A 22,500-nucleotide genomic window follows, 5' to 3' on the forward strand; every position below is an offset into this window, starting at 1 on the left:
GAACAGGGGTTAGGGAACAGGGGTTAGGGTTAGGGAACAGGGGTTAGGGAACAGGGGTTAGGGAACAGGGGTTAGGGAACAGGGTTAGGGAACAGGGGTTAGGGAACAGGGGTTAGGGTTAGGTAACAGGGGTTAGGGAACAGGGGTTAGGGAACAGGGGTTAGGTAACAGGGGTTAGGTAACAGGGGTTAGGTAACAGGGGTTAGGGAACAGGGGTTAGGGAACAGGGGTTAGGGTTAGGGAACAGGGGTTAGGGAACAGGGGTTAGGGAACAGGGGTTAGGGAACAGGGGTTAGGGAACAGGGGTTAGGGTTAGGTAACAGGGGTTAGGGAACAGGGGTTAGGGAACAGGGGTTAGGTAACAGGGGTTAGGTAACAGGGGTTAGGGAACAGGGGTTAGGGAACAGGGGTTAGGGAACAGGGGTTAGGGTTAGGTAACAGGGCTTAGGGGTTAGGGAACAGGGGTTAGGGAACAGGGGTTAGGGAACAGGGGTTAGGGTTAGGTAACAGGGGTTAGGGAACAGGGGTTAGGGAACAGGGGTTAGGTAACAGGGGTTAGGTAACAGGGGTTAGGGAACAGGGGTTAGGGAACAGGGGTTAGGGAACAGGGGTTAGGGAACAGGGGTTAGGGAACAGGGGTTAGGGTTAAGTAACAGGGGTTAGGGAACAGGGGTTGGGAACAGGGGTTAGGGAACAGGGGTTAGGGAACAGGGGTTAGGGTTAGGGAACAGGGGTTAGGGAACAGGGGTTAGGGAACAGGGGTTAGGGAACAGGGGTTAGGGTTAGGTAACAGGGGTTAGGGAACAGGGGTTAGGGAACAGGGGTTAGGGTTAGGTAACAGGGGTTAGGTAACAGGGGTTAGGGAACAGGGGTTAGGGAACAGGGGTTAGGGAACAGGGGTTAGGGTTAGGGAACAGGGGTTAGGGAACAGGGGTTAGGGAACAGGGGTTAGGGAACAGGGGTTAGGGAACAGGGGTTAGGGAACAGGGGTTAGGGTTAGGGAACAGGGGTTAGGTAACAGGGGTTAGGGAACAGGGGTTAGGGAACAGGGGTTAGGGAACAGGGGTTAGGTAACAGGGGTTAGGGAACAGGGGTTAGGGAACAGGGGTTAGGGAACAGGGGTTAGGGTTAGGTAACAGGGGTTAGGGTTAGGGAACAGGGGTTAGGTAACAGGGGTTAGGGAACAGGGGTTAGGGAACACGGGTTAGGGAACAGGGGTTAGGGAACAGGGGTTAGGTAACAGGGGTTAGGGAACAGGGGTTAGGGAACAGGGGTTAGGGAACAGGGGTTAGGTAACAGGGGTTAGGGAACAGGGGTTAGGGAACAGGGGTTAGGGTTAGGTAACAGGGGTTAGGGTTAGGGAACAGGGGTTAGGTAACAGGGGTTAGGGTTAGGTAACAGGGGTTAGGTAACAGGGGTTAGGGTTAGGTAACAGGGATTAGGTAACAGGGGATAGGGTTAGGTAACAGGGGTTAGGTAACAGGGGTTAGGTAACAGGGATTAGGGTTAGGTAACAGGGGTTAGGTAACAGGGGTTAGGTAACAGGGATTAGGGTTAGGTAACAGGGGTTAGGGTTAGGTAACAGGGGTTAGGGTTAGGTAACAGGGATTAGGGAACAGGGGTTAGGGTTAGGTAACAGGGGTTAGGTAACAGGGGTTAGGGAACAGGGGTTAGGGTTAGGTAACATGGGTTAGGTAACAGTGGTTAGGTAACAGGGGTTAGGGAACATGGGTTAGGTAACAGGGGTTAGGTAACATGGGTTAGGTAACAGGGGTTAGGTAACAGGGGTTAGGTAACAGGGGTTAGGGATTAGGGGTTAGGGTTAGGGTTACTGTAGGTAACAATAATTGTTAATAGGTGAAGGGCTCATCTTGTCTAAGGATTTAATCCTAGTTGTTTGTTTGGCCTCAGCTTTACATACAATCTCTGCTTCAGTGCCGAAAACCAAACCATGTGGACAGTCAACATCCCCAAAACATCTACATTCCTTATATGGTGCACTACATATGACCAGAATCCATAAAGATGAGGACCCATAGAGATGAGGACCCATAGAGATGAGGACCCATAGAGATGAGGGCCCATAGAGCTCAGGACCCATAGAGATGAGGACCCATAGAGCTCAGGGCCCATAGAGCTCAGGGCCCATAGAGCTGAGGGACCCATAAAGATGAGGACCCATAAGATGAGGACCCATAGAGATGAGGACCCATAGAGCTCAGGACCATAGAGATGAGACCCATAGAGATGAGGGCCATAGAGATGAAGGACCCATAGAGCTCAGGACCATAGAGATGAGGACCCATAGAGATGAGGACCCATAGAGATGAGGACCCATAGAGCTCAGGACCCATAGAGATGAGGACCCATAGAGCTCAGGGCCCATAGAGCTCAGGGCCCATAGAGCTGAGGACCCATAAAGATGAGGACCCATAGAGATGAGGACCCATAGAGCTCAGGACCCATAGAGATGAGGACCCATAGAGATGAGGACCCATAGAGATGAGGACCCATAGAGCTCAGGAACCATAGAGATGAGGACCCATAGAGATGAGGACCCATAGAGATGAGGACCCATAGAGATGAGGACCCATAGAGATGAGGACCCATAGAGCTCAGGGCCCATAGAGCTCAGGACCCATAGAGATGAGGACCCATAGAGATGAGGACCCATAAAGATGAGGACCCAAAGAGATGAGGACCCATAGCGTTCAGGGCCCATAGAGCTCAGGGCCCATAGATCTCAGGACCCATAGAGCTGAGGACCCATAGAGATGAGGACCCATAGCGCTCAGGACCCATAGAGATGAGGGCCCATAGAGATGAGGACCCATAGAGATGAGGACCCATAGAGATGAGGACCCATAGAGCTCAGGACCCATAGCGATGAGGACCCATAGAGATGAGGGCCCATAGAGATGAGGGCCCATATAGCTCAGGACCCATAGAGATGAGGACCCATAGAGATGAGGACCCATAGAGCTCAGGGCCCATAGAGCCTAGGACCCATAGAGCCGAGGACACAGTTAAATCATTGGGCAGGCTGGGATATAACATGCTGAGACACAGCACAGTTAAATCCTTGGGCAGGCTGGGGTGTAACATGCTGAGGGTTTGGGGAATAATACGCCCACCTACTGGGACTCATTTCTGATGACAATGACGACCATGCTACACTGATGTTTGACAGCCAACTGCATCCCTGCTACACGCTCACACACACCACCCACTCCGGTCCCCACAGACCTGACTGTCACTGTTGGGTTGGCTTAGACTCTGAGTGGAGACGCTTTCTCTCGCTATCTCTCTTTCGCTCTCTCTCTCCTGCTCTCTCTCTTTCGCTCTCTCTCTCTCTCTCTCTCTCTCTCTCTCTCTCTCTCTCGCTCCTCTCTCGCTCTGTCTCTCTCTCTCTCTCTCTCTCTCCTCTCTCTCGCTCTGTCTCTCTCTCTCTCTTTCTACAACAACAGCCTTGGAATGGTGCCATTTCTCCCTAATTTATATATCTCTCTCTCTCTCCCTCTCTCCTCTCTCCAGCTCCCTCTCTCCCTCCCTCCTCTCTCTCTCTCCCTCTCTCTCTCTCTCTCTCTCTCTCTCTCTCTCCTCTCCTTCTCTCCAGCTCTCTCTCTTCCCTCCCTCCTCTCTCTCTCTCTCTCTCCCTCTCCCTCTCTCTCTCTCTTCTCTCTCTCTCTCCCTTTCTCTCTCTCTCTCTCTCTTCCCTCTCTTCTCTCTCTCTCTCTCTCTCTCTCTCTCTCCTCTCTCTCTCTCTCTCCTCTCTCTCTCTTCTCTCTCCTCTCTCTCTCTCTCTCTCCTCTCTCCCTCCCTCCCTCCCTCCCTCCCTCCCTCCCCTCCTCCCTCCCTCCCTCCCTCCCTCCCTCCCTCCCTCCCTCCCTCCCTCCTCTCTCTCTCTCTCTCTCTCTCTCTCTCCCTCCCTCCCTCCCTCCTCTCTCTCTCTCTCTCTCTCTCTCTCTCCCTCCCTCCTCTCTCTCGCTCTGTCTCTCTCTCTCTCTCTTTCTCTACAACAAACAACCTTGGAACGATGCCTTGTATTGAGGTATTTCACATTGTGTTTGTTTCTAAACTGCTGTATCAGTAACTACAGATCGTTGGGTCGCCAAGCATCACACAAAACTAATGTCTGTAAAACTTTGTCCCACAAACTTTTCTCTATTCAATTGGCTTCCAACTGGACTGATGAATTGTGTGTAGCTCCATCTGGTTTAGGTTTAGGGTTACACTTGAGTTTAGGGTAACACTTGAGTTTAGGGTAACACTTGAGTTTAGGGTAAGGGTAATTCTTGGGGTTAAGGTAAGGTTTTGGGTTGTGGTTGAGGGTTAGTGTAATGCTAGTGGTTAGGGTTGTGGTTGAGGGTTAGTGTAATGCTAATGGTTTAGGGTTGTGGTTGAGGTTAGTGTAAATTGCTAGTTGGGTTAGTGTAATGCTAGTGTTAGGGTTGTGGTTGAGGGTTAGGTAATGCTAGTGGTTAGGGTTGTGGTTGAGGGTTAGTGTAATGCTAGTGGTTAGGGTTGTGGTTGAGGGTTAGTGTAATGCTAGTGGTTAGGGTTGTGGTTGAGGGTTAGTGTAATGCTAGTGGTTAGGGTTGTGGTTGAGGGTTAGTGTAATGCCTAGTGGTTAGGGTTGTGGTTGAGGGTTAGTGTAATGCTAGTGGTTAGGGTTGTGGTTGAGGTTAGTGTAATGCTAGTGGTTAGGGGTTGTGGTTGAGGGTTAGTGTAATGCTAGTGGTTAGGGTTGTGGTTGAGGGTTAGTGTAATGCTAGTGGGTTAGGGTTGTGGTTGAGGGTTAGTGTAATGCTAGTGGTTAGGGTTGTGGTTGAGGGTTAGTGTAATGCTAGTGGTTAAGGTTGTGGTTGAGGGTTAGTGTAATGCTAGTGGTTAGGGTTGTGGTTGAGGGTTAGTGTAATGCTAGTGGTTAGGGTTGTGGTTGAGGGTTAGTGTAATCTAGTGGTTAGGGTTGGTGGTTGAGGGTTAGTGTAATGCTAGTGGTTAGGGTTGTGGTTGAGGGTTAGTGTAATGCTAGTGGTTAGGGTTGTGGTTGAGGGTTAGTGTAATGCTAGTGGTTAGGGTTGTGGTTGAGGGTTAGTGTAATGCTAGTGGTTAGGGTTGTGGTTGAGGGTTAGTGTAATGCTAGTGGTTAGGGTTGTGGTTGAGGGTTAGTGTAATGCTAGTGGTTAAGGTTGTGGTTGAGGGTTAGTGTAATGCTAGTGGTTAGGGTTGTGTTGAGGTTAGTGTAATGCTAGTGGTTAGGGTTGTGGTTGAGGGTTAGTGTAATGCTAGTGGTTAGGGTTGTGGTTGAGGGTTAGTGTAATGCTAGTGGTTAGGGTAGTGGTTGAGGGTTAGTGTAATGCTAGTGGTTAGGGTTGTGGTTGAGGGTTAGTGTAATGCTAGTGGTTAGGGTTGTGGTTGAGGGTTAGTGTAATGCTAGTGGTTAGGGTTGTGGTTGAGGGTTGGTGTAATGCTAGTGGTTAGGGTTGTGGTTGAGGGTTAGTGTAATGCTAGTGGTTAGGGTTGTGGTTGAGGGTTAGTGTAATGCTAGTGGTTAGGATTGTGGTTGAGGGTTAGTGTAATGCTAGTGGTTAGGGTTGTGGTTGAGGGTTAGTGTAATGCTAGTGGTTAGGGTTGTGGTTGAGGGTTAGGGTAATGCTAGTGGTTAGGGTTGTGGTTGAGGGTTAGTGTAATGCTAGTGATTAGGGTTGTGGTTGAGGGTTAGGGTAATGCTAGTGGTTAGGGTTGTGGTTGAGGGTTGGTGTAATGCTAGTGGTTAGGGTTGTGGTTGAGGGTTAGTGTAATGCTAGTGGTTAGGGTTGTGGTTGAGGGTTAGTGTAATGCTAGTGGTTAGGATTGTGGTTGAGGGTTAGTGTAATGCTAGTGGTTAGGGTTGTGGTTGAGGGTTAGTGTAATGCTAGTGGTTAGGGTTGTGGTTGAGGGTTAGGGTAATGCTAGTGGTTAGGGTTGTGGTTGAGGGTTAGTGTAATGCTAGTGGTTAGGGTTGTGGTTGAGGGTTAGGGTAATGCTAGTGGTTAGGGTTGTGGTTGAGGGTCAGGGTAATGCTTGAGTTTAGGGTAAGGGTAACGCTTGCGTTTAGGGTTAGGGTAACGCTTGCGTTTAGGGTTAGGGTAACGTCTGAGTTTATAGGGTTAGGGTAATGCTTGAGTTTAGGGTTATGGTTAGGGTAATGCTTGAGTTTAGGGTAAGGGTTAGAGTAAGGGTAAGGTTTGGGGTTAGGGTAACGCCTGAGTGTATAGGGTTAGGGTAATACTTGAGGTTAGGGTAATGCTTGAGTTTAGGGTTAGGGTTAGGGTAATGCTTGAGTTTAGGGTTAGGGTAATGCTTGAGTTTAGGGTAAGGGTTAGGGTAACACTTGAGTTTAGGGTAAGGGTTAGGGTAAGGTTTAGGGTTAGGGTAATGCTATCTACAAGTCTCTGCTAGATAAAGCCCCGCCTTATCTCAGCTCACTGGTCACCATAGCAGCACCCACCCATAGCACGCGATCCAGCAGGTATATCTCACTGGTCACCCCCCAAAGCCAATTCCTCCTTTGGTCGTCTTTCCTTCCAGTTCTTTGCAGCCAATGACTGGAACGAACTGCAAAAATCTCTGGAGACTCACATCTCCCTCACTAGCTTTAAGCACCAGCTGTCAGAGCAGCTCACAGATCACTGCACCTGTACATAGCCCATCTGTAAACAGCCCCTCCAACTACCTCATCCCCATACAGTATTTATGTATTTATCTTGCTCCTTTGCACCCCAGTATCTCTACTTGCACATTAATCTTCTGTACATCTACCATTCCAGTGTTTAATTGCTATGTTGTAATTACTTCATCACCATGGACACTCTAGACCCAAACTGCTACAGACCTATATCTATCCTACCGTGCCTTTCTAAGGTCTTCGAAAGCCAAGTCAACAAACAGATTACCGAAAATTTCGAATCTCACCATACCCTCTCTGCTATGCAATCTGGTTTCCGAGCTGGTCATGGGTGCACCTCAGCCATGCTCAAGGTCCTAAACGATATCTTAACCGCCATCGATAAGAAACATTACTGTGCAGCCGTATTCATTGATCTGGCCAAGGCTTTCGACTCTGTCAATCACCACATCCTCATTGGCAGACTCGACAGCCTTGTTTTCTCAAATGATTGCCTCGCCTGGTTCACCAACTACTTCTCTGATAGTGTTCAGTGTGTCAAATCGGAGGGTCTGTTGTCCGGACCTCTGTCAGTCTCTATGGGGGTGCCACAGGGTTCAATTCTTGAACCGACTCTCTTTTCTGTATACATCAATGATGTTGCTCTTGCTGCTGGTGATTCTCTGATCCACCTCTACGCAGACGACACCATTCTGTATACTTCCGGCCCTTCTTTGGACACTGTGTTAACAAACCTCCAGACGAGCTTCAATGCCATACAACTCTCCTTCCGTGGCCTCCAATTGCTCTTAAATACAAGTAAAACTAAATGCATGCTCTTCAACCGATCGCTACCTGCACCTACCCGCCTGTCCAACATCACTACTCTGGACGGTTCTGACTTAGAATACGTGGACAACTACAAATAACTAGGTGTCTGGTTAGACTGTAAACTCTCCTTCCAGACCCATATCAAACACTTCCAATCCAAAGTTAAATCTAGAATTGGCTTCCTATTTCGCAACAAAGCATCCTTCACTCATGCTGCCAAACATACCCTTGTAAAACTGACCATCCTACCAATCCTCGACTTTGGCGATGTCATTTACAAAATAGCCTCCAACACCCTACTCAACAAATTGGATGCAGTCTATCACAGTGCCATCCGTTTTGTCACCAAAGCCCCATATACTACCCACAATTGTGACCTATACGCTCTCGTTTGCTGGCCCTCGCTTCATACTCGTCGCCAAACCCACTGGCTCCATGTCATCTACAAGACCCGCTTGAGTTTAGGGTTAGGGTTAGGGTAACGCTTGAGTTTAGGGTTAGGGTAACGCTTGAGTTTAGGGTTAGGAGGTCAGTATGGAAGTCATTCAGCTTTCTATAATAGTTGAATATGCTTCTGACTGTCAACGTGTAAACCATCAAGCCTAGCTTCTGACTGTCAACCATCAAGCCTAGCTTCTGACTGTCAACCATCAAGCCTAGCTTCTGACTGTCAACCATCAAGCCTAGCTTCTGACTGTCAACCATCAAGCCTAGCTTCTGACTGTCAACCATCAAGCCTAGCTTCTGACTGTCAACCATCAAGCCTAGCGTCTGACTGTCAACGTGTAAATCATCAAGCCTAGCTTCTGACTGTCAACCATGAAGCCTAGCTTCTGACTGTCAACCATCAAGCCTAGCTTCTGACTGTCAACCATCAAGCCTAGCTTCTGACTGTCAACCATCAAGCCTAGCTTCTGACTGTCAACCATCAAGCCTAGCTTCTGACTGTCAACCATCAAGCCTAGCTTCTGACTGTCAACGTGTAAATCACCAAGCCAAGCTTCTGACTGTCAACCATCAAGCCTAGCTTCTGACTGTCAACCATCAATCCTAGCTTCTGACTGTCAACGTGTAAATCACCAAGCCTAGCTTCTGACTGTCAACCATCAAGCCTAGCTTCTGACTGTCAACCATCAAGCCTAGCTTCTGACTGTCAACCATCAAGCCTAGCTTCTGACTGTCAACCATCAAGCCTAGCTTCTGACTGTCAACCATGAAGCCTAGCGTCTGACTGTCAACCATCAAGCCTAGCTTCTGACTGTCAACAATGAAGCCTAGCTTCTTACTGTCAACGTGTAAATCATCAAGCCTAGCTTCTGACTGTCAACATGTAAACTTGTGAGGTGTGGAAACACTTTGTTGCTTTTATGAATTTTGTCTTGCTGCTTTTTGTTTTATGTTGCTCTGTCTGTATGCTACGTCTTGCTTGTCCTATGTTGCTATTGTCTATATTGTAATTGTTTTTAATAACATGCCCAGGGACTGCGGTTGAAAATTTGCCAGGTGGCTAAAACCGGCACTTTTACTGAAATGTTGATTAATGTGCACTGTCCCTGTAAAAATAAAAATAAATAAACTCAACTAAACCATCAAGCCTAGCTGTCCAAAACAAACCATATACTTAGCGAATAAGTATATCTCTATAAGACTTTCTTCATACCATAAAACTTCCTGAAATGACTTTCCATTTAAAGCATCAAGTTCTCATTCTCATGATAGGAAATGCCAATACATATTGTTTAGACAACACTCAGTCTGTCCTGTTTAAATTGGATCAGTGGTTTACTGTTTTTTACTGTGTCCCAAAATTGCAACCTATTCCCTATATACCTGCACTACTTTTAACCAGACCCCTATAAAATGGCAACCTATTCCCTATATACCTGCACTACTTTTAACCAGACCCCTATAAAATGGCAACCTATTCCCTATATACCTGCACTACTTTTAACCAGACCCCTATAAATGGCAACCTATTCCCTATATACCTGCACTACTTTTAACCCGACCCCTATAAAATGGCAACCTATTCCCTATATACCTGCACTACTTTTAACCAGACCCCTATAAAATGGCAACCTATTCCCTATATACCTGCACTACTTTTAACCAGACCCCTATAAAATGGCAACCTATTCCCTATATACCTGCACTACTTTTAACCAGACCCCTATAAAATGGCAACCTATTCCCTATATACCTGCACTACTTTTAACCAGACCCCTATAAAATGGCAACCTATTCCCTATATACCTGCACTACTTTTAACCAGACCCCTATAAAATGGCAACCTATTCCCTATATACCTGCACTACTTTTAACCAGACCCCTATAAAATGGCAACCTATTCCCTATATACCTGCACTACTTTTAACCAGACCCCTATAAAATGGCAACCTATTCCCTATATACCTGCACTACTTTTAACCAGACCCCTATAAAATGGCAACCTATTCCCTATATACCTGCACTACTTTTAACCAGACCCCTATAAAATGGCAACCTATTCCCTATATACCTGCACTACTTTTAACCAGACCCCTATAAAATGGCAACCTATTCCCTATATACCTGCACTACTTTTAACCAGACCCCTATAAAATGGCAACCTATTCCCTATATACCTGCACTACTTTTAACCAGACCCCTATAAAATGGCAACCTATTCCCTATATACCTGCACTACTTTTAACCAGACCCCTATAAAATGGCAACCTATTCCCTATATACCTGCACTACTTTTAACCAGACCCCTATAAAATGGCAACCTATTCCCTATATACCTGCACTACTTTTAACCAGACCCCTATAAAATGGCAACCTATTCCCTATATACCTGCACTACTTTTAACCAGACCCCTATAAAATGGCAACCTATTCCCTATATACCTGCACTACTTTTAACCAGACCCCTATAAAATGAAGAGAGTCCAACATTGGGATATATAATGTACTATAACGTTAGTCAAGCATGACCAGATTGGAAGGTCACTCTCAATAATGACAATATTATCCATTCTTCCACCACCACAAGGTGTTACAGGAAATTCAATTCCCACCTGAAGGGGTTTAGAGAGACGCCATGACTCATAACCCCCCCCCCCCCCCAAGGTTTTATCTAGTAAAGAGTCAATCACTTTTTTTAAAAAGGTGGGCTCTTTATTCATCTAGTCTGGGTTAGCTGGTGCCTTGGCAGCTAATGTCACAGTTTATATGATAGAAAGATCACGGCCAACTGCTGCTCCTTTTGTTGTTGTTATTGAACAAACTGTAAGTAGACAAACTAGTATGAATAATTCTGTCAGATTTAGACTTCTGCTTCTGAATGGAGCCTCTCTCTCTCTCTCTCTCTCTCTCTCTCTCTCTCTCTCTCCTGCAAATGTCGGTATTCATCTTAATAACAGAAAACCCCAGAGATAATATAAATGACTTGTAAAATATGTCCAAGGCTGGAACTTCAAGGCTTGGACATATTTTCTGGTCCAAAATCTGTTTGTGCTGTTCAAGACTTGAATTTCCTATTTTTTCCCACTTTCTCAAGCACTATGCCCTCCTCAGGGGCCACACCAAGCCTGTAGGGGCCCCAGCTACTGAAACCTGTAGGGGCCCCAGCTACTGAAGCCTGTAGGGGCCCCAGTCACTGAAGCTTGTAGGGGCCCCAGTCTCTAATTTCTGTAGGGGCCACAGTCTCGAATTTCTGTAGGGGCCCCAGTCTTGAATTTCTGTAGGGGCCCCAGTCTCTAATTTCTATAGGGGCCCCAGTCTCGAATTTCTGTAGGGGCCCCAGTCTTGAATTTCTGTAGGGGCCCCAGTCTCTAATTTCTATAGGGGCCCCAGTCTCGAATTTCTGTAGGGGCCCCAGTCTTGAATTTCTGTAGGGGCCCCAGTCTCTAATTTCTATAGGGGCCCCAGTCTCGAATTTCTGTAGGGGCCCCAGGCTCGAATTTCTGTAAGGGCCCCAGTCTTGATTTTCTGTAGGGGCCACAGTCTCGAATTGCTGTAGGGGCCCCAGCTACTGCAAACTGTTTTTCTGAGAATTTTTGGCTGTTCTGAATTATTCTGCTACTCCAGGGATCCACTCTGGCATAAACTGTCTGTCAGTCTGCCTGCCTGCCTGCCTGTCTGTCTGTCGCAAGGTTAGGCAGCTCATTCTGGATTGAAGCAATGTATATAATCAATCGTTTAGGTTCACAGACAGACCCAACTGGCTGGAAGGTGAAGCCAAGTCATTTATGTCAATAAAAATACTCTGTGTTTCGGACTGAGGTGTGTGGACATTTCATCAAACGACTTCATAGCATTGATGTTTTATAGCCCAAAGGATATATATTTGCACATATGATATATATTTTAAATCAGAAAAAATGCATGTACTCACTCTTGAGAGGACGACTTCCAAGGAGATGTTTTGTGGTGGAGCACTTGGCACTGTGGATGAAATAACACATGATCAAATGAATGAAACAAATACACTGATTTCTGTAGGGGCCCCAGCTACTGAAACCTGTAGGGGCCCCAGCTACTGAAGTCTGTAGGGGCCCCATCTACTGAAGCCTGTAGGGGCCCCAGCTACTGAAGCCTGTAGGGGCCCCAGCTACTGAAACCTGTAGAGGCCCCAGCTACTGAAACCTGTAGGGGCCCCAGCTACTGAAAACTGTAGGGGCCCCAGCTACTGAAGCCTGTAGGGGCCCCAGCTACTGAAGCCTGTAGGGGTACCAGCTACTGAAGCCTGTAGGGGCCCCAGTCACTGAAGCCTGTAGTGGCCCCAGCTACTGAAGCCTGTAGGGACCCCAGTCACTGAAGCCTGTAGGGGCCCCAGCTACTGAAACCTGTAGGGGCCCCAGTCACTGAAACCTGTAGTGGCCCCAGCTACTGAAACCTGTAGGGGCCCCAGCTACTGAAGCCTGTAGGGGCCCCAGCTACTGAAACCTGTAGGGGCCCCAGCTACTGAAACCTGTAGGGGCCCCAGTCACTGAAACCTGTAGGGACCCCAGCTACTGAAGCTTGTAGGGGCCCCAGCTACTGAAGCTTGTAGGAAATAACACATGATAAAATGAATGAAACAAATACACACATTTTAAAAGCAGGGTTTCACACACGGGACACATCTGTTGTTGGACATCTGTTACCAAGTATTCTCATATTAATGCGTGGGAATATTAATGCAGAGGCATCCTGTATGTGACCGTATCTCAATGTAATCAAGGCTTGAAATTATTATGTTTTTTGTTGTCAAATTCTATATCCGTATAGGATTCTTGCGGTTAATTTGTAGCGTACAAATTATTTATAATTTTGTTCCGGCACCCCGACCATCCGCTCAAGAACAAATCCTCCTGCGACTGACTGTTATTGGGGACCCCTGCTATAACGTACAGGTACAGCATGTGTACTAGAGTCCAGATGTATTACAGTCCCATTCTGATGGGAAATGATTCTAATGATTGTAGACACATCCGTCTTCAACAGACTTAACACTAGTTACTTGAACATTGAATTATCAAATTACATTTGATGAGATATCGCTTCAGAATATCGACACAAAGCCCGTGTAGACACAAAACCTATTTAAGTAAGTAATTGAGGTACATATCCTGTCGAGAAACTAAATAGGTTGAATTACAGTAGGCTGAAGAAAATGGTTATCTTGTCTCCCTTTAATGGACTTCCTAGTTTTTAGATGTAGTGACTTAGATTATTGAGAACAGAGGAAGTGGTGATCTGGTCTTCCTTGAATTGACTTCCTAGTTTTTAGATGTAGTGAATGAAGTAAATGGTGACATTAAAGAGACACTCCGTCAGGCTTATCTACGACAGGGCCTCTCCAACCCGGGCCAATGGGCACGCAGGATGGAAACGACCCCTTTAGAAGGACCTAATTAGGTAACATGAATGACAGATAACAAGACTGACCTTTCTACATATCTCATCTATCAATGACAACATTCTATACAGTCAGAGGAAGAAACCACCGGAGACCACTATATTATATATATATATTTTAAACCGCTATCAAAGACGGGACTTCCAAAACAGGTTGCCGTAATTCCAGGTTTTGCAGACGACAGAACTCCTTCAGTTGTCCAGGTTGCAGACGACAGAACTCCTTCAGTTGTCCAGGTTGCAGACGACAGAACTCCTTCAGTTGTCCAGGTTGCAGACGACAGAACTCCTTCAGCTGTCCAGGTTTTGCAGACGACAGAACTCCTTCAGCTGTCCAGGTTTTGCAGACGACAGAACTCCTTCAGCTGTCCAGGTTGCCATAATGACAGAACTCCTTCAGCTGTCCAGGTTTTTGCAGACGACAGAACTCCTTCAGCTGTCCAGGTTGCAGACGACAGAACTCCTTCAGCTGTCCAGGTTGCAGACGACAGAACTCCTTCAGCTGTCCAGGTTGCAGACGACAGAACTCCTTCAGCTGTCCAGGTTGCAGACGACAGAACTCCTTCAGCTGTACAGGTTGCCATAACGACAGAACTCCTTCAGCTGTCCAGGTTGCCATAACGACAGAACTCCTTCAGCTGTCCAGGTTGCAGATGACAGAACTCCTTCAGCTGTCCAGGTTGCAGACGACAGAACTCCTTCAGCTGTCCAGGTTGCAGACGACAGAACTCCTTCAGCTGTCCAGGTTGCAGACGACAGAACTCCTTCAGCTGTCCAGGTTGCAGACGACAGAACTCCTTCAGCTGTCCAGGTTGCAGACGACAGAACTCCTTCAGCTGTCCAGGTTGCAGACGACAGAACTCCTTCAGCTGTCCAGGTTGCAGACGACAGAACTCCTTCAGCTGTCCAGGTTTGCAGACGACAGAACTCCTTCAGCTGTCCAGGTTGCCATAACGACAGAACTCCTCCAGCCATCCAGGTTGCAGACGACAGAACTCCTTCAGCTGTCCAGGTTGCAGACGACAGAACTCCTTCAGCTGTCCAGGTTGCAGACGACAGAACTCCTTCAGCTGTCCAGGTTCTGGCAGCACACGGTCCACAGGTAGTGGAGGAGGCGGGTTGGTAGTAGTGACACTGGCATGTGCTTGAGTGACCTGCCAGCCTGGTCGGCAGTGTGCCTGAAGTACAAGCTTGGCGTAAAGCCGTGGTGGACGAGTGACCGGTGTGTGGGATGGGAATGGGGATGGGGATGGGGGGAGTAATTAATTACCTCAAAGAGAGAAAGACGAAGCCAGCCGGCAATAAAGAGAGAGGGAAGCGACGGTGGCTGCAGCCAGGCGGCCTATTGGTTTCTTTACGACAGCACAAGGAGCATTGACTAAGCAGGGAGATATAATTCAGCTCTTGGGGCTCATTTGAAACATTCCGTTAATGGGATCTGACAGAAGATACATTCCTTCAACCCTCTTAACCCTCTCAGCTCTGCACTGAACACACTGAGATGAGCTGGGAGGGGCTGGGATGAGCTGGGAGGGGCTGAGAGGAGCAGGGAGGGGCTGAGAGGAGCTGGAAGGGGCTGGGAGGAGCTGGGAGGGGCTGGGAGGGGCTGGGAGGGGCTGGGAGGGGCTGGGAGTAGCTGGGAGGGGCTGAGAGGAGCTGGGAGGGGCTGAGAGGGGCTGAGATGAGCTGGGAGGAGCTGAGAGTAGCTGGGAGGGGCTGAGAGGAGCTGGGAGGGGCTGAGATGGGCTGAGAGGAGCTGGGAGGAGCTGAGAGGAGCAGGGAGGGGCTGAGAGGAGCTGGGAGGAGCTGGGAGGGGCTGAGAGGAGCTGGGATGAGCTGTGAGGGGCTGAGAGGATCTGGGAGGGGCTGTGAGGGGCTGAGAGGAGCTGGGAGGGGCTGAGAGGAACTGGGAGGGACTAAGATGAGCTGGGAGGGGCTGAGAGTAGATGGGAGGGGCTGAAAGGAGCTGGGAGGGGCTGGGAGGAGCTGGGAGGGGCTGAGAGGAGCTAAGAGGAGCTGTGGGGGGCTGAGAGGAGCTGGGAGGGGCTGGGAGGGGCTGAGAGGAACTGGGAGGGGCTGAGAGGAGCTGGGAGTGGCTGAGAGGAGCTGGGAGGGGCTGAGAGGAGCTGGGACTGGCTGAAAGGAGCTGGGAGGGGCTGAGAGGAGCTAGGAGGAGCTGGGAGGGGCTGAGAGGAGCTGGGAGGGGCTGGGAGGAGCTGGGAGGGGCTGAGAGGAGCTAAGAGGAGCTGTGGGGGGCTGAGAGGAGCTGGGAGGGGCTGGGAGGGGCTGAGAGGAACTGGGAGGGGCTGAGAGGAGCTGGGAGTGGCTGAGAGGAGCTGGGAGGGGCTGAGAGGAGCTGGGAGGGGCTGAAAGGAGCTGGGAGGGGGTGAGAGGAGCTAGGAGGAGCTGGGAGGGGCTGAGAGGAGCTGGGAGGGGTTGGGAGGGGCTGAGAGGAGCTGGGAGGGGCTGAGAGGAGATGGGAGGAGCTGAGAGGAGCTGGGAGGGGCTGAGATGAGCTGGGAGGAGCTGGGAGGGGCTGAGAGGAGCTGGGAGGAGCTGGGAGGTTCTGAGAGGAGATGGGAGGAGCTGAGAGGAGCTGGGAGGGGCTGAGATGAGCTGAGAAGGCCTAAGAGGAGCTGAGGGGGGCTGGGAGGAGCTGGGGGGGGCTGGGAGGCGATGGGAGGAGCTAAGAGGCGCTGAGGGGGGCTGGGAGGCGATGGGAGGAGCGAAGAGGAGCTGAGGGGGGCTGGGAGGCGATGGGAGGAGCTAAGAGGAGCTGAGAGGAACAGAAGATGCCAAGGCTCTGTTTGGCACCTTGCTTTGAACTGAAAGTGACAGAGAGAGAGGGAGAGAGAGAAACAGAGAGAGAGAGAGAGAGAGAGAGAGAGAGAGAGAGAGACAGAGACAGAGAGAGAGATGGACAGAGGAGTGGGAGATTCAACTGATTCAGTTGGACAAGAAGTAAGTTGTGTGAAACAATGGTTCCCAACTCCGGTCCTCGAGTACCCTCAACAGCACAAAACATACCTGACAATTGAACCTGATTCAACCGATTGAGGGCCTGATGATTAGTTGACAAGTTGAATCAGGTGTGCTTGTCCGGGACTACAATACAACGGTTATAGTGTTGTGGGGTACTGGAGGACCGGAATTGGGAACCACTGGTGTAAAACACCCAGTATGCTCATTGAGTTCCAATGACTTGGCCAGAGTGCTGCTGAGGATTTTCAGATATTGGGTGTGGAAGTGCCCCAGAATCAGTTGGACGGGCCTTTGATTCCCATAGGATGGCTTGTTTCTTCACTAGACCTCCCGTGTGTTCAGGTGCAGCCTTCTTCTTTAAATAGTTGTAATAGTAAAGAACATACAGTAGCTGGTGAGTTTCAAATCTGCGGAAGCTTACCATTTATCCTACCATCTCTAACGATCTGTGTGCCAGTTCTGATTCTTTTCAGATGCACATTTTCATGGAACAGTTTACCTTTTAGTTTCTCAAAATCATTTGTCACATGGTTATTCGTAAAAAAATCTGAAGTCAAATTATAAATATTAAACTAGTCTCTGCCATATGGACACATTGATACAACATGATCCATTGGAGGCTAAAGAAATGAGAGCATATAACTCAGAGAGAGTCTATAGACTCATGTAGCAATAGGTCTATAACTCAGAGATAGTCTATAGACTAATGTAGCAGTAGGTCTATAACTCAGAGATAGTCTATAGACTAATGTAGCAGTAGGTCTATAACTCAGAGATAGTCTATAGACCAATGTAGCAGTAGACCTATAACTCAGAGATAGTCTATAGACCAATGTAGCAGTAGGTCTATAACTCAGAGATAGTCTATAGACCAATGTAGCAGTAGACCATCATCAACTAAGTAAAATACATAGGCCTCAAAGCCGAAAAAATAAAAACAGTAGAAAATATCCTGATTAACATTCAGGTTCTTTCAATCACATGTGTCTCTCTCCCCGCCTGTCTGCCTCCCTATCTGTCTGTCTTGACTTGAGCTATTGCTAGCGTGCATTCTGGAGAGAGACGCACCATATCTTCACCACCCTCCTCCCCCCTTCTTCTTGTCTCAACGTTTTATAGATTATAACTCAAGACACGTTTATCTCGACACAGATTTTTTTGACACTTTTCACTGACAGCCGCAACTCAGTCAACTAGTCTCATTTCCATGAGTACTAAAACCCAACATTCAGGGCTTCCCAAAAACACACTTGTGATTTGAAACAATCCGCAGCCATTTTTTTCTCTCTCCAAAATAAGCTAATGATCCTCTGTGGCTAAATCATGAAAATAAATAAATAAAATAAATAAAAAATAAATCACGCTCCCTGGTGAAGTGTTTTGAACGGAAATGATTTAGACAAGAAATAATATAATTTTGGCGAGACATCGATTTACTTTAGGTCAACCCAGAATCCTAACAGTGCACTGTGAAGCCGCCATCTTTCCTTTCCTATTCACAAGAGGTTGAAATCAAAGATCTGTATATAATGAGGAGATTCTGATGTCTCAGCCTTAACAATGGGAGTCTTTGTCCCAGAAGGCAGGCGACAACCTTAGGTCTGCATATTATTCCCATAGAAACGCATTGGACTTGTACTGGACAGGGTTTGGTGGGAGTGAGCCATCTTGCTTTACCTCTTCCTCTCTGCTGAAACTATATCACCTCAGAAAAGCATCCGACCAAGAGAAACAGAGCCCCCTCTACAGGTACCTGTGTATCTGATGCTGTCTGGCCAGACATATTATCACATGCCACAATACTTTGGTCCAGACAGCATCAGATACATAGTCTACACATATTGAGGCAGAGAGGTGCTGTTTCACTGTCCAGACAGCATCAGATACATGGTCTACACATACTGAGACAGCATCAGATACATCGTCTACACATACTGAGACAGGGATGTGCTGTTTCACTGTCCAGACAGCATCAGATACATGGTCTACACATACTGAGACAGAGAGGTGCTGATGTGTCCTTCTGTCGGCGAGCGTTGATCAAATAAATGATCAATACTGGCACTGCCACCGCCACCGTTCCCTGCTTGTTCCAATCAGGACCGAAAAACATCAAAACTTTTAGAGATCACAGCTCTTTGAAGCTCTTAGCAGAACATGACAACAAGTCCAAGTGAAAAGTGTGTCTGTGTGATTTGTAGTTCGCTCGCCTCTCTTCACATTATTTGTCGCTGACACGTCAAAAATCACCATGGCAAAACATTAATGAGCCGCATTGTAAATCTTTCAAGCTGGAGAGGGTTGATAAAGAGGCCGGTCCTCAACAACCTATGAGATTTACCACACAGCACAGTCATAATCCTGGGGTTAACAGTTCACTTAAATCAATAGCTTGATGTTAGACAGCTCATCACAGTTAAACAACAGGATAGACATCTGAAATTAGAAGTTGAGGTTTAGTAGCCTAGCGTAGCTTCCAGTTTTAGATGCAATTAAAGGTAGGGTTCCGTAGCCTAGCGTAGCTTCCAGTTTTAGATGCAATTAAAGGTAGGGTTCCGTAGCCTAGCGTAGCTTCCAGTTTTAGATCCAAGTAAAGCTTTGGTTTAGTAGCCTAGCGTAGCTTCCCGTTTTAGATCCAAGTAAAGCTTTGGTTTAGTAGCCTAGCGTAGCTTCCAGTTTTAGATCCAATTAAAGCTTTAGTTTAGTAGCCTAGTGTAGCTTCCAGTTTTAGATGCAATTAAAGGTAGGGTTCCGTAGCCTAGCATAGCTTCCAGTTTTAGATCCAATTAAAGGTAGGGTTTAGTAGCCTAGCGTAGCTTCCCGTTTTAGATCCAAGTAAAGCTTTGGTTTAGTAGCCTAGCGTAGCTTCCAGTTTTAGATCCAATTAAAGCTTTAGTTTAGTAGCCTAGTGTAGCTTCCAGTTTTAGATGCAATTAAAGCTTTGGTTTAGTAGCCTAGCGTAGCTTCCAGTTCAGATGCAATTAAAGTTAAAGCTGTGTGTAGCAAACAAGATCCTCTCTGATCCTTCTTTGTGTTTCAAAACTTTCTTTCATAGCGGACAACTTGTCTCCCGGGACAACTAGCAAAAGTAAAATGAACTACTGCAAAGTCTGATCCACATAAGAGACAACATGAAAGCCATAACAGAAGAGGAGAATGTCACAAAACAAAATAGTACAGAGAGAGAGAGAGAGAAAGGGAGAGAGAGAGAGAGAGAGAGAGAGAGAGAGAGAGAGAGAGAGAGAGAGAGAGAGAATGAGAGAAAGAGAAAGAGAGAGAGAGAGAGAGAAGAGAGAGAGAATGAGAGAGAGAGAGACAGAAGAGAGAGAGAGAGAGAGAGAGAGAGAGAGAGAGAGAGAGAGAGAGAGAGAGAGAGAGAGAGAGAGAGACAGAAGAGAGAGAGAGAGAGAGAGAGAGAGAGAGAGAGAGAGAGAATGAGAGAAAGAGAAAGAGAGAGAGAGAAAGAGAGAGAATGAGAGAAAGAGAAAGCGAGAATGAGAGAATGAGAGAGAGAGAGAGAATGAGAGACAGAGAGAGACAGAGAGAATGAGAGAGAGAGAGAGAGAGAATGAGAGAGAGAGAGACAGAGAGAGAGAGAGAATGAGAGAGAGAGATAGATAATGAGAGAGAGAGGACAGAGAGAGAGAATGAGAGAGAGAGAGAGAGAGAGAGAGAGAGAGAGAGAATGAGAGAGAGAAAGAGAAAGAGAAAGAGAAAGAAAGAGGTGGGATAAGACAAGCTCGAGATCAGACTAGACAACAACGCTGAACTAACTTTTAAAAAGAAAACTCCAGAACTCTAACGTCCGAAGGATCTGTTTAGGTGCGCAGCACGCATTCTGTATGACGTAACATAATTCAGTTTGTTTGAGTAGATCTAATTGGAATCACAAAAGAGTAAAGTCTGGTCTCTATCAAGTGTTCCAAGTAGGTGTGTTGATCATGGACCACATTCATCCGATTCCATCCAATCAGAAAGGCTAAACTGATCCAGGATCGATACTCTTACTTTCAGTCGCTTGGTAGATACAGCCGCTGGTCCTCTGAGAAGGGTGTGTAATATTATGTCCCCTCTCAGGTACCGTAGGAAATGTTCCTGGGAGTACAGCTCCTCTACAGGTAGGTAGTCTGTTCCTGGGGAGTACAACCCCTCTACAGGTATATAGTCTGTTCCTGAGGAGTACAACCCCTCTACAGGTATATAGTCTGTTCCTGGGGAGTACAACCCCTCTACAGGTATATAGTCTGTTCCTGGGGAGTACAACCCCTCTACAGGTATATAGTCTGTTCCTGGGGAGTACAACCCCTCTACAGGTATATAGTCTGTTCCTGGGAGTACAACCCCTCTACAGGTATATAGTCTGTTCCTGGGGAGTACAACCCCTCTACAGGTATATAGTCTGTTCCTGGGGAGTACAACCCCTCTACAGGTATATAGTCTGTTCCTGGGGAGTACAACCCTCTACAGGTAGGTAGTCTGTTCCTGGGGAGTACAACCCCTCTACAGGTATATAGTCTGTTCCTGGGGAGTACAACCCCTCTACAGGTATATAGTCTGTTCCTGGGGAGTACAACCCTCTACAGGTATATAGTCTGTTCCTGGGGAGTACAACCCCTCTACAGGTATATAGTCTGTTCCTGGGGAGTACAACCCCTCTACAGGTATATAGTCTGTTCCTGGGGAGTACAACCCCTCTACAGGTATATAGTCTGTTCCTGGGGAGTACAACCCCTCTACAGGTATATAGTCTGTTCCTGGGGAGTACAACCCCTCTACAGGTATATAGTCTGTTCCTGGGGAGTACAACCCCTCTACAGGTATATAGTCTGTTCCTGGGAGTACAACCCCTCTACAGGTATATAGTCTGTTCCTGGGGAGTACAACCCCTCTACAGGTATATAGTCTGTTCCTGGGGAGTACAACCCCTCTACAGGTATATAGTCTGTTCCTGGGGAGTACAACCCCTCTACAGGTATATAGTCTGTTCCTGGGGAGTACAACCCCTCTACAGGTAGGTAGTCTGTTCCTGGGGAGTACAACCCCTCTACAGGTATATAGTCTGTTCCTGGGGAGTACAACCCCTCTACAGGTATATAGTCTGCTCCTGGGGAGTACAACCCCTCTACAGGTAGGCAGTCTGGAGTACAGCTCCTCTACAGGTAGGTAGTCTGGAGTACAACCCCTCTACAGGTAGGTAGTCTGTTCCTGGGGACTACAACCCCTCTACAGGTAGGTAGTCTGGAGTACAACCCCTCTACAGGTAGGTAGTCTGGAGTACAACCCCTCTACAGGTAGGTAGTCTGGAGTACAACCCCTCTACAGGTAGGTAGTCTGGAGTACACCCCCTCTACAGGTAGGTCGTCTGGAGTACAGCTCCTCTACAGGTAGGTAGTCTGTTCCTGGGGAGTACAACCCCTCTACAGGTAGGTAGTCTGGAGTACAACCCCTCTACAGGTAGGTAGTCTGGAGTACAACCCCTCTACAGGTAGGTAGTCTGTTCCTGGGGAGTACAACCCCTCTACAGGTAGGTAGTCTGGAGTACAACCCCTCTACAGGTAGGTAGTCTGGAGTACAACCCCTCTACAGGTATATAGTCTGTTCCTGGGGAGTACAACCCCTCTATTGGTTGGTAGTCTGGAGTACAACCCCTCTACAGGTAGGTAGTCTGGAGTACAACCCCTCTACAGGTATATAGTCTGTTCCTGGGGAGTACAACCCCTCTATTGGTTGGTAGTCTGTTCCTGGGGAGTACAACCCCTCTACAGGTAGGTAGTCTGGAGTACAACCCCTCTATTGGTTGGTAGTCTGTTCCTGGGGAGTACAAGCCCTCTACAGGTAGGTAGTCTGGAGTACAACCCCTCTACAGGTAGGTAGTCTGTTCCTGGGGAGTACAACCCCTCTATTGGTTGGTTAGTCTGTTCCTGGGGAGTACAACCCCTCTACAGGTAGGTAGTCTGGAGTACAACCCCTCTACAGGTAGGTAGTCTGTTCCTGGGGAGTACAACCCCTCTACAGGTAGGTAGTCTGGAGTACAACCCCTCTATTGGTTGGTAGTCTGTTCCTGGGGAGTACAAGCCCTCTACAGGTAGGTAGTCTGGAGTACAACCCCTCTATTGGTTGGTAGTCTGTGTTTAGGAGGATGAAGTTTGGGAAAT

General features: G+C 47.8%; 1 protein-coding gene across 1 annotated transcript in view; it reads right to left on the reverse strand.

Moving 5' to 3' along the window:
• Window positions 1–22,500, reverse strand: part of LOC109881724 (netrin receptor DCC-like) — a 351,830-nt gene that overhangs the window by 161,059 nt on the left and 168,271 nt on the right. The window contains 1 exon segment of the mRNA XM_031802667.1: window positions 11,859–11,908. Coding sequence (XP_031658527.1) covers window positions 11,859–11,908 — 50 coding nt within the window.

Source organism: Oncorhynchus kisutch, linkage group LG23 (assembly GCF_002021735.2).
Source record: "Oncorhynchus kisutch isolate 150728-3 linkage group LG23, Okis_V2, whole genome shotgun sequence".
In the NCBI taxonomy this organism is placed as follows: domain Eukaryota; kingdom Metazoa; phylum Chordata; class Actinopteri; order Salmoniformes; family Salmonidae; genus Oncorhynchus; species Oncorhynchus kisutch.